Raw genomic sequence first — 10,830 nt, forward strand, 5'->3', positions numbered from 1 at the left:
GTGGACGGCACCGAGGAGAAAGGTGGAGGCTTTCTCCATCTTATAATAAAACTATTCTACCGTCAAACTAATTTTAAAATGAGTGATCTACCTTGATTAATGAATGAAAAATCCAAATTCTATCATCATATCTTTTCTCATAATAATACAATTTAAATAGATTCTAAAATTTTTATTAAAAAATTGATGAAAAGTCCCAAAATATCCTTTAATGGAGAACCTGCACTTTAACCTATTTCTCTTATAACTTCTCTTTAATTAATAACAAATACGACACTTAACACTTTAAATCTTCTCATATTATTATAAAGGTCCATGTTAATTTCATACATTAACTATATCATCAAAATAATATTTTCATCATAAAATGCTGTAAAATGACCCAAATACCCTTTGTGGAAAAATTATCATTTTGCCATTTTTGCCTTTTTGTACAATTTCTTCACAACAATAAGCACTTATCCAATCTAAAAATCATAATTTAAATATATTCCTTAATATCATTTCCCGACAAAAGGGGAAAGTACAATTTAGTCCATGTATTTTTTGTTTTATTCAATTTAATCCAAAAATCTTTTTTTCTTGATACTAATACATGTCAAAACATAATCAATCCATAACTTAGCAAATTGGCCACTTTACACTTTAATCCTCATACTTTTTAATTTTATAATTTAATCCTTTTTCAACAATTTCTCATCCAAAATTTACTTCATTGGTTTTCAAATAATAGACCCTTCTAAAATTCTGTTTTTTTGGTCTCATAATCAAATTTTCCTTAAAATTTTACTAAAGTAGTTTCCGAAACTGTATTGAAAAATTTGGAGGGAGGTTGTGGTCGATATCTCTATCTTCACCTCCAAGCTTTACAAATCTAGGCGGAAAATAATTGAAGCAAAATTTGGGCCGACTACTTTCGGAGTCTTGAGTAGAAACTTGGATGGGCTTTAAGTCCTTCTGAAATTAAAAATACTCAGATTTACTTTATTTCCAGGGCGGAAAGAAACCGCAGCAAAAGTGCAAAACCCTAACCAAGCAAAGCCCTTAGAGCAAAAACCCTGAAACATGCTAAGTTGTAGGAGAAGCTTACTGTCTCAAACCATAAAAAGAAAAACTAAGAACAAACCCAAAAACAAAACTAAAGTGAAAACTCACAAAAAGGTTTCCAGAACACGAGATTTCATTCCCGAAAACATGCATCTCGAAGATAATGAAGAAGAAGTAGGATTCAACCTCAAATCCTCAGCTCCTTCTCGTTCTCATGGGGTTCAACCGTTGGGAAACCTTTACTTCAACCCAGGCGCTATCAACTCAAGAAACATCGGCTTAGGTACTCTCCAAATCCTGTCTGACGAGCTTGTTCTTGAGATTTTAGGCCTTTTGGAAGGTACCCAGTTAGGTGTTTTAGCTACTGTTAGCAAATCATTTTATGTTTTCACTAGCCATGAACCCCTTTGGAGGAATCTTGTATTGGATAACCTGAAAGGACGATTTTTTTATAATCGGTCATGGAAAGTTACTTACATATCTACATTTCATCCTTCATTTGATGTTTCAAGGAGTGCCCGTTCTTCGGGTTTGAGAGTAAGGGATTTTTATTCTGACTATTTGTTTCAGAGTTGGCTGTGCGCTAATCTTGAAATGAAACCTGAATGGCTTGAAAGAGATAATATAATTCGAAAAAGAGGGATTAGTGTTGATGATTTTCTGACAAACTTCGAAGAACCTAATAAGCCGGTTTTGTTGGAAGGGTGCATGGATAATTGGGATGCATTGGGAAAGTGGGATAGAGATTATTTGGTTAATTTATGTGGCGATGCTCAGTTTGCAGTTGGACCAGTTAAGATGAGGCTAGATGATTATTTTAGCTATGCAGATCAAGTAAAAGAAGAGAGGCCATTGTACTTATTTGATCCGAAATTTGCAGAAAAAATTCCAACTTTAGGCTCAGAGTACGATGTTCCAGTTTACTTCAGAGAGGATTTGTTTAGTGTTTTGGGTAATCGGAGGCCAGATTATAGGTGGATTATAATTGGACCAGCTGGGTCTGGATCATCCTTCCATATTGATCCTAATTCAACATCTGCCTGGAATGCGGTGATTAGAGGATCTAAGAAATGGATTTTATTCCCGCCTGATGTGGTTCCACCTGGGGTACACCCGAGCCCAGATGGAGCGGAAGTGGCATGTCCTGTTTCTATAATTGAGTGGTTCATGAATTTTTATGATGCAACAAAGGATTGGAAAAAGAGACCTATTGAGTGTATTTGTAAGGCTGGAGAAGTGATCTTTGTGCCAAATGGATGGTGGCATCTAGTGATTAACCTAGAAGAATCTGTTGCCATTACACAGAACTATGTTAGCAGGTATGCCTTCCTTTTTACTCTTTCTTTCTAGTTTTTTCTATGGTTTATGAAGAATCACTAACTACAGTCTCTTGAGTTCAGTTTTGATATTAATAGCCAAAAAAAAAAATCACAATTGTTTTGACCTTTATGAAGCTCATTTGATAAGGATTTGCAGTAGGATTAAATGCCCTAACTGAAGAAATACTTGTAGAATCTAGAAAGAATCTTGTTCTTAACTTTTGGCCATTCCCTCAACATCCAAAATAGCATGTCGAATTGGTTATAAACTCTGTCACATGGACTCTGCACTTTAGGGTGGGATACCTGTGTTGACACGATTGGGTGCTCATCCAAATTATGTGATCTTCACACAATAAAAACACAGCTAAGGAAGAGGGGGTTGCATTGAGGAAGATTGCTAGGCTAATCTTGTTGTGCATTGTTGTTGATTCTGAGTTAGTCTTCTTAGCTTTCGCAACATGAAATCTGTCTTTGGAGAGAGATTAATCGGAATGCTTGCAACAGAAGTGGAGAAGAGGTAGAATATTATGCAATCATCCTACAAATCCTTTTGAGTTTGAGAAATGCTAGTATTTATGCCAAATCTTCTTGAAAGTCCTCCAAAGAACCTTCACTCGTGATAATAGATGAGGGTGTATTTTCTTTAATTGATTCAATATGGTTTGCATGAGTTATTACTTGTTAGAGATTATACGGTATTTTTTAGTTCTATATTTTGGGTTGTTCGCCATGCTGGCTTAATTTTGGAGCTGACAATTCAACAGCATTGTTCTAATGATTGTTTTAATTTTGACACTTCTGCAAGTGGCATACATATTATCATAACTTATATAGTTTTTACTTATTATTTATTGCAGGAGAAATTTATTGAACGTTCTCGATTTTCTTAAGAAGCCGAATGCTAGCAAGCTTGTTTCTGGGACAACAGACAGAATAAACTTGTATGAAAATTTTAAGAATGCTATAGAGGCTTCTTTCCCTGGAACAATTGATGGACTGAGACTGAAAGCAAAGCAGAAAAAAATGTCTTTCTGGGATTCAGTGACTGATTACAAGGTGGGTGCCTTCAAGTTCTCTTTCTAATGCTAGAACTGTCTGTAAAAGCCATCGGAAATGGTCGCCCGTGAAGGCCGCTGAAGAACAACTAAAGACCAGACCCAGCAACTCTTTTCATTGCCTGCCATTGGTATCATTATATTCAAAACACAGAATCGATTCTTCTAAAGTAAAGAAATTCATTATGTTTTAGTTCTGTGCATTAAAATAAAACATGTGCTCAACAAGCCCTTACAAACTTGGACGATACAAGTTACAAATTCTGTGAATCAAACTAGAATACAAAGGCCAAGTTGGAATCAGTAACAAAATGTAATTTCTAAGATACCGTGACTACTAGAAGCAAACAAGGGGAAACAAAAGTTCCATGAATATGAAATCCCATTACCGTTGCTTCATTACAATCAGCAAAACAAAATCAGGCATGGATAACAAAATATAGTTTCTCCAGCTGTAAAATGTCATACGGGTGAGAGAGACACCGTATAAGAACCATTGCAGTAGCTCAAACCCTTTAATAAGCCTGAATGCAAACAAGGGGAAACAATTGCTTCGGGAATACCGAAAGTATAGGCTGTTTCTTGTGAGTCTTCAACTGTGACTTCACTATCGGCTATCTGAGAAACCACTCCAAGAGCCGTATTTAAGCCAACTGAAGTGTGCTCCGTTGTAAAGCTGAAAAACCACCCAAATAAAATCAGACAGAAAGGTAGGTAATGCCATTAGTTTGCCTTTATCTTTTTCCTGTTTATGCTGTTTACCCTCAAAAGTTAGGGAACCAGCAATATATTACAGCATCATTTGTGTGTTTAAACATCTTAAACCATTCTGATATCATAATTGCATTCAAAACATCTCATTTTAAAGGGGGACGCGGGGGGGGGGGGTGGGGGGAGAAAAAAAGTAGTACAATTTCATATCATCCCAAACTAGTTGATAACTTCAAGCGAGTTTTAACCAAAGTCAAGGACAAATATTGTTCAAGGTTTAATTATTGATTAATGTTGCAGTTCAAGATCCATTAACGATAAAAAGATTGTATATTATACCTTGCTTCAAAGCTTTGTCCTTTAGAGGCCATTAGAGCACATATTTTGCTGATAATCCAAGGTGGAATATGTGAATCCTTGATTTCAACACTATAGCAAAGGCCAGCAGATGAAATTGGTGTGGAATGACCATCGTTCAAGGTGGATGATCCATGGGAAAGATAAGTACCGTGATCAGCTCTTTTGATCTCCATGCATCTAACCTGAAAATCCAGTTGACATAAAAACATGTAAACCAGGTTCTGCAAAAATTGACAAGCGAGTTTAAAACGCCAATCGCTATTTTACATAATAAAACTAAGATATTATGTCAAACAGCTATTCTATGGCCAGCCAAACGTAACAGAGAAGGTTTGCACAAGATCATAGCATGTATCTAGGGTTGTAACACCCAAATAGGGAAAGAACAAGCAATTAGAATTCACAACCAAGGAAAGCTAAAAAGAGAAACAAATCTTGTTTCTCGCATCATTACTCACCTCCGGAGCAGAAAGAGCAGCATGTTGAAAGGGTACAGGAGAATATAATACAGGAACATCCACCGCATTCAAAAAGGTCAAGAAAGATCTAAAGACGGTTACAAGGAAAATAGTCAGGCAAGAAAATGCAGAAAAAAGATAATTTCTATTTATTTCAACCTGGCCAAATCAATTTAATGAACTGTCATTTGAATTGAGAAATAAAAGGAACTCACCTATAATTTAACAAAATATCATACAAGCCATGAACATTCCGGTTTCCACTGAAAGCCAGCAGAGACTGTGGAGTATTATCAACATCAGAGAAGGAATTCATGCGTCGAGTCTGCAGAAATTGTACACAAGTTAATAGGTATACCATAAGTTCTTTGGCCAAAAAAAAGATACCATAAAATGAGCAAAGGGGCCGTAGTAGCTACACCAAAGTTTTCATTTTTACCATCCTACTTATAAACACACAATCACTTCGGAGATTAACGCATGAAACTACTATTCTTTAGGTTGCAAGTTTCTACAAGTGCTCAGTGGTACCTAGAAATATATATTTAATATTGTCACAAGTTGAACAATACTGATTTATACTTGAAACTAAGGATAACAAGTCAGCAGCATGTAGGACTAAAAAAAGAGGGACTAAAATGATAATGGAAAGAGACACAAGAATATAGCACTCAGATCAAAACTTTCCAATCTTTTTCAGAAAACCTTATATATATGTAAATATATCAAGCAGTATTCCTGAACAATAGCAGGCGAAGCAAGATCAACTTCGCAGCTGAAGTATCAAACTGATGGTCTGGTTTCTGATGTCCCAAATTATAGCACCAAAAAGTATCTAATGTGTCCGCCCAAGGCATGAATTCAGTCAAAAGCCACATCAAGAAAACTATCATCAGAAGATGTACAAACCTGACCCAAATTACGCTTCTCAATTTCTGACAGCTCTACAAGATCTTCAGTAGTTACTTGTTCTACTTGAGAGTGGCAAAGAGGCATAGAAAAAGAAACATCCTAGGGAACACAACATACAATATCAATAAAGCATGAAAATGAATCAAAATGGCTATATAAATTACCAGCATAGATGTCGATGTATATGTTTAATAAGCTGATCGGCGCAACATCTTTTAATTCCTCAGAAAGTATTAAATAAATGACATTGGCAATATTTGATTCCTCATACATCAGTCATAACATTGGGTTGGCAACAACTTGTATCAGTTGTCACTCATTAGAAATACTAAAACCAGATACTTGTGTCTGCTTTTATTCCTTAAACAAGCAAAAAACTGAAATAGCAACCACATGACTGGAGTTGCATACATGTTTGTAAAGTCAGAAATCAGCAATAGTTTCTCTACAGTGCTGACATTAACAAAGCTTGCTTTTATGCATGTTATAGCTTTCCATCAATCTGCCATTTTATCTAAAATACTGCAACAAAACAGTAACCCAAACCTTCTACCTCTGTACCTTAGCACCAACACTTACTAGGTTAAGAGTGAATAGTTTAGAGTATTTTAGATGAAGCCTTTATAGACTAGAATAACCACTTTCATAAAGGGAATGCTAATAACACGCTATCTAAGAAGCAAACCACTTGCTACCCTTGTAGTTAATATCGTATGGCAGTAAATATCACGAGCATGATAGCTTCACAGAAAAACCTCTAAAAGGACTGTTAGAAATTATTTTCATTGTATACAGTTTTCCACATGATTCTATTGTTATTGTTAAGTATCCAACATAAAACCATTTAATAGTACATCGAGAAGCACAACTTGAATATAAGACTGAAGGAAATCCAAGAATTGATAAATATTGGACAAGACAACTTTAAGCATCCAACCTAAAACTATTTGGTAATAGGTGGAGAGGCACAACTTGAAATAAAACCACAGGTAATCCAGTGCCTAAAAAATGTGGGATAAGCCCACTTAACATGATCATGATTACAAGCACTATGCAATAGCTTAACTACTTAAGAATGGCATCTTACATGCTCTTTTAGTGAAGATCTCAAACCTCTTGTTGACTGGGAGATATAAGCTTGGTATGATCTACTTCTTCCCGAACCATCAACAGAAGTGAACATTACCACAAAATGTGAAGTGCACACTGAAGAAAGTTTCCAGCAAATCATTATTATGATAGTTTTGTACTTTTAAACAAAATAATGCAAATGAGCACAGCATTCCAACATAAAACTTCACACAGAATTCCGTCATCAAAAGAAGAAAAGGCAACTTGAAATAGAGGATGAAACCGAGCAGGATTTAATGGATAGGCATATCCCCGTCTTACTCTTAAAAACAAATAAATAAATAACCCCGTGAGCCATAGCAAATATTAACCCCAGAGTAAGCATATGCATGACATTGGCATTTTTTTTTTCAACAATGTTTCAGAAGCAGAAATGAATACAATTGAACAAGATAAATACAAGCACTGCTGCGCATGCATACATGGAGATGTGTATGTGCAAGACATAAAAGATGTTCTCATGTCAAGATAAAACATCAGCCTTAGGACTTGGCTGAATTATAAATATTCAAGAAGATCAGCACATGGTTGCAAATGTGTCAACGAAAGTCATAACATTGAAAAAACATTTACCATAAAAGACGCTACAAGCATTTTCCCGAAACATATAATAAAGACTCCGAAATGACTCCTCCCATGCTCCAATTCGCTTTCTTAAGAAATCCATTTCAACTGGGGAAAAAGGGACAACATCAATTAGATAACTTCTGAATGGAGAAGAAAGTATGAGGAACAAACATTCTGGACAAGTGCGTGTTTGTTAGTCCACAAAGAAGAGAGAATTAAACTCAAAAGTTCCATTAAACAAACCTCCATCTGCTGCTGATGAGACCAATATTGACACGAGAGATGGCGGAAAGGTAGATTGAGGGTAAATCCATGAATGTAATGCTTTAGAATTCAAAACTTGGGAAGTCAGTCTGGTCTGTGAAGCACTGCTAATATTTTGATCTTCAGAGGAACCAGAATGGGATGCAAACTGAGGCACACCATTGTATGTACCACACGTAATTAACCTATTTAACCTGGAATTACCAAAACAGTATTAAGTTACATAAACAGGCAAAATAAGCAGTCACTTAACAAGGAGGCAATACACACATATACAAAGGAACACATCTCAGGAGTGACCTTATCTCCAAGTAGAGAAAATATAATATATATATGTGAAGAAAAACAAAAGGTTTATTCACCAATTCACGGACGATGAGGACACCAATCGCATATAAGTTTTCAAAGTAAAATCCAGAGGAACCTTCAGGCCAGTCACATGGAATTCAGAGCAGAAGTTTCCAGTTGAAAGGTCATCAATTTTTCCAGAAGACTCAGGAGGTCTAGTTGGGAATGCTTCACAGGCAGCTAGTCCTTTCAAAGCTTTATCCTACAAAATGATCAGTGGCTTATTAAGGTGAACAAACATAATTTATGTAATCAAGCTTGAAGCTGCTAAAAGCATATACCATTTCAACAGTTGCCAAGCCTGATAACTTTTGACCCCCTGATGAAAGCTCAGTAACAGTAAGAAATGTACCACGGCTACATTTTTCAAGTGTAGGACAGGCACCGAGAACATCATCTTTTGGAACATCAACAGAAGCAACAGAATTCTGTGGACTGAAAGGAACAACATATAACCAATAAATCAAAGAATAACTCTATGTATTATGTGGAGGAATACTAGGATTAACAGACATAATATGAAAATTGTTGCCTTCTCTCAGCAGCAAAATTTGAAAATGCAGAGATTTTCTTTAGGCTGATAGGCTGCGGAATTGAACTATTTTCCTGATTAATGATAACACAATAGAACAAATCAATTAACCAGCGATTAATTTATGAATATTAACACTTTAGAAGCACCTAGATATGTCCATTAAATGCATTTTATGGAAATGTAACAACCTTGGCATTTTCTTTTCCTGAAAGTTTGAACCTTGATTTCTTGGCAGGATATACTTCATCCATACGGGTGTCAATATATCTAGGATTCCTTGGAGGATCTGTTTTCTTGAGTCCATTATCCATCTCACTAGCCAAGGGAATGGAGAAAACAAATTCCTCAGGAAGTTGCAACTTAAGATTAAAAAAGTTGTAAACAAATGTGGACTAATTGCATTACCTTGGGGCCAAAGATTTACTAACAAGCTCAGCAACATTGGTTCGCTTTAACTGTTCCCCCTGTTATATGAATATTTCTTATTAAGCATAAAAGTAAACAACAATTCCTCTGAAAGATCAGCTAAACTGTAGTCAAATTAGTGTCTGCTTCTACAAGTTCAAAACTAAATGACATAAACATGTTATATCATTTGACCAAAAAATATAATAGTTCAGGTACGGATGAAAAATAAGCTAACAGGAGAAAAAAAAGTTCAGAGAATGATGAAAAGATTAAATATCACACTTAAAGGTTCGATTTGGCAGAATTAAGAAACACTTAAATTAGTGAACCATTATAAAAAATTAAAATATATGATAAAATCAAAGAAGCCATTGAATTTTTAGTGGGAAAAAATTTTAAAAATAAATAAATGGTATAGAGAAGTGACTAACAATGAATTTATCACTTTCAAGAGTAGCACGATATCATTATCAAAACATCCTTCCCCCTAAACAATTAAAAAGAATTTTCAACCAAGTAATAGCTTAGTTGGCATAAATGTAGTTAAAGAATCCTAGAGGTGGCGATTTGGGATGGACTTAGGTGCCTAATGCCCTTCCTCCTCAGGTGAGTATAATTAGCAAAGGGTTTAGAGGGTAGTTTAGGAAATGTGAAAAAAAAAACTCAATCATAGTCCTAAGAAATAATCGAAACCAAGATAGCCAATCCGCAACAGTGCTAATATCAGTTTGAGAGCAGAAAAGAGAAAGCAATACTCTGAGTTCCGAAGGGGTCTTCCTTTTAACTGTTGGACCAACTTTCAGGGCATCCCCACCGATTTGCAACGAAGCAGAAGTTAATGCACCATGCGCAGCTACCTTCGCCATATTCGAAAGTCCTCTCGAACAATAACCTCGACTTGTTTACCTGAAATAGCGACAACAATCCCAGTTATTATGCCGTTCCTTTAAATAGAAAAAAGAAACATCAAAGAGAATATGCGTAATTTCCTGCTCATAGTCAAAACCTTAGAAAACATGGTGACAATTCCAAATAGATTTCATATGAAAATCAGATTCAAATCAACGCCTTACCAATTAATAAATCAATAAAAGATGCGAGAGGGGATATGGACATGCCCTAAGCGGACATTAATCTAGGGTTTCGAGGAAAGATTTAGCTTTGCCCCCAAATTGACCCGCTGGGGCAAAATCACGAAAAGAGGAGAGAATAGAGAGAGAAGAGGGGCTGAGAAATTGCGTTAAAGTGGAGAGAGTGAAATTTTTTTGAGTCTTTTGTATTGATTTTTGAACAATTTGATTTCCCTCCTGCAATTGACGGCGTTATACGGTCGTTTTATTTAATGTGGCAGGGTGCCGTTAATTGGCACCGGATCACACGTGGTTGCCTTTGCCTATTTTCGGGTGCTGGGTTTTGGGATTTTTGCATCGCAACCTTGTTGGGTGAAGAAATCAAATCACCAAGTTCCTGGCCCAATAGTTATATGTTTTTGTAGTGAAATAATGAAATGAAAAAATAAATTAACGAGAAAGAGAAAATACAATAGACACACAAACAGAGAAGTGATGTCATGATGAGGAGCATGTCACATTACGACGATACAATGACGAAACAAGAGAGAAGCAAAAATGACGTCACGACAACACGATAGTGGACGTCACGACCTGTCATGTAATTTTCTCGATTTTCTCTTCCAGTCAAATTCTGATTAT

General features: G+C 35.8%; 2 protein-coding genes across 4 annotated transcripts; one reads left to right on the forward strand and one right to left on the reverse strand.

Annotated features, from left to right (window-relative positions):
* Positions 1 to 976: 976 nt before the first annotated feature.
* LOC107899197 (F-box protein At5g06550) lies at positions 977 to 3,617 on the forward strand. Of its 2 annotated transcripts, none has more exons than XM_041091147.1 (2): positions 977 to 2,366; positions 2,663 to 2,886. In XM_041091147.1, the coding sequence occupies exons 1-2, from the start codon at positions 1,066 to 1,068 to the stop codon at positions 2,679 to 2,681; spliced, it is 1,320 nt and encodes a 439-aa protein (XP_040947081.1). In that variant the 5' UTR covers positions 977 to 1,065; the 3' UTR covers positions 2,682 to 2,886. The 2 variants fall into 2 exon arrangements, with proteins under 2 accessions (XP_040947081.1, XP_016680322.1); XM_016824833.2 differs by lacking the exon at positions 2,663 to 2,886 and adding an exon at positions 3,227 to 3,617 and having other exon boundaries at positions 981 to 2,366.
* LOC107899196 (protein downstream neighbor of Son) lies at positions 3,596 to 10,523 on the reverse strand. 2 transcript variants are annotated; one of them, XM_016824832.2, is made up of 15 exons: positions 10,192 to 10,523; positions 9,874 to 10,024; positions 9,116 to 9,174; positions 8,899 to 9,025; positions 8,708 to 8,781; positions 8,457 to 8,610; positions 8,190 to 8,377; positions 7,807 to 8,021; positions 7,570 to 7,668; positions 6,953 to 7,071; positions 5,863 to 5,964; positions 5,169 to 5,278; positions 4,954 to 5,041; positions 4,475 to 4,677; positions 3,596 to 4,100 (listed from the first exon to the last, which is right to left on the reverse strand). In XM_016824832.2, the coding sequence occupies exons 2-15, from the start codon at positions 9,982 to 9,984 to the stop codon at positions 3,887 to 3,889; spliced, it is 1,863 nt and encodes a 620-aa protein (XP_016680321.2). In that variant the 5' UTR covers positions 9,985 to 10,024; positions 10,192 to 10,523; the 3' UTR covers positions 3,596 to 3,886. The 2 variants fall into 2 exon arrangements, with proteins under 2 accessions (XP_016680321.2, XP_040947080.1); XM_041091146.1 differs by lacking the exons at positions 8,708 to 8,781; positions 10,192 to 10,523 and having other exon boundaries at positions 9,874 to 10,011.
* Between the last annotated feature and the right edge of the window lie 307 nt (positions 10,524 to 10,830).

The sequence above is a fragment of the Gossypium hirsutum genome, chromosome D04 (genome assembly GCF_007990345.1).
Source record: "Gossypium hirsutum isolate 1008001.06 chromosome D04, Gossypium_hirsutum_v2.1, whole genome shotgun sequence".
NCBI classification, from domain to species: Eukaryota; Viridiplantae; Streptophyta; class Magnoliopsida; order Malvales; family Malvaceae; genus Gossypium; species Gossypium hirsutum.

Coding starts and splice junctions, on each gene's coding strand:
- LOC107899197 (XM_016824833.2), top strand. CDS start 1,066: ATGCTAAGTTGTAGGAGAAGCTTACTGTCTCAAACCATAAAAAGAAAA. Junction 2,367..3,226: donor ACACAGAACTATGTTAGCAG/GTATGCCTTCCT, acceptor TATTTATTGCAG/GAGAAATTTATTGAACGTTC.
- LOC107899196 (XM_016824832.2), bottom strand. CDS start 9,984: ATGGCGAAGGTAGCTGCGCATGGTGCATTAACTTCTGCTTCGTTGCAA. Junction 4,678..4,953: donor CTGCTCTTTCTGCTCCGGAG/GTGAGTAATGAT, acceptor CTGGATTTTCAG/GTTAGATGCATGGAGATCAA. Junction 4,101..4,474: donor GGACAAAGCTTTGAAGCAAG/GTATAATATACA, acceptor GTGGTTTTTCAG/CTTTACAACGGAGCACACTT.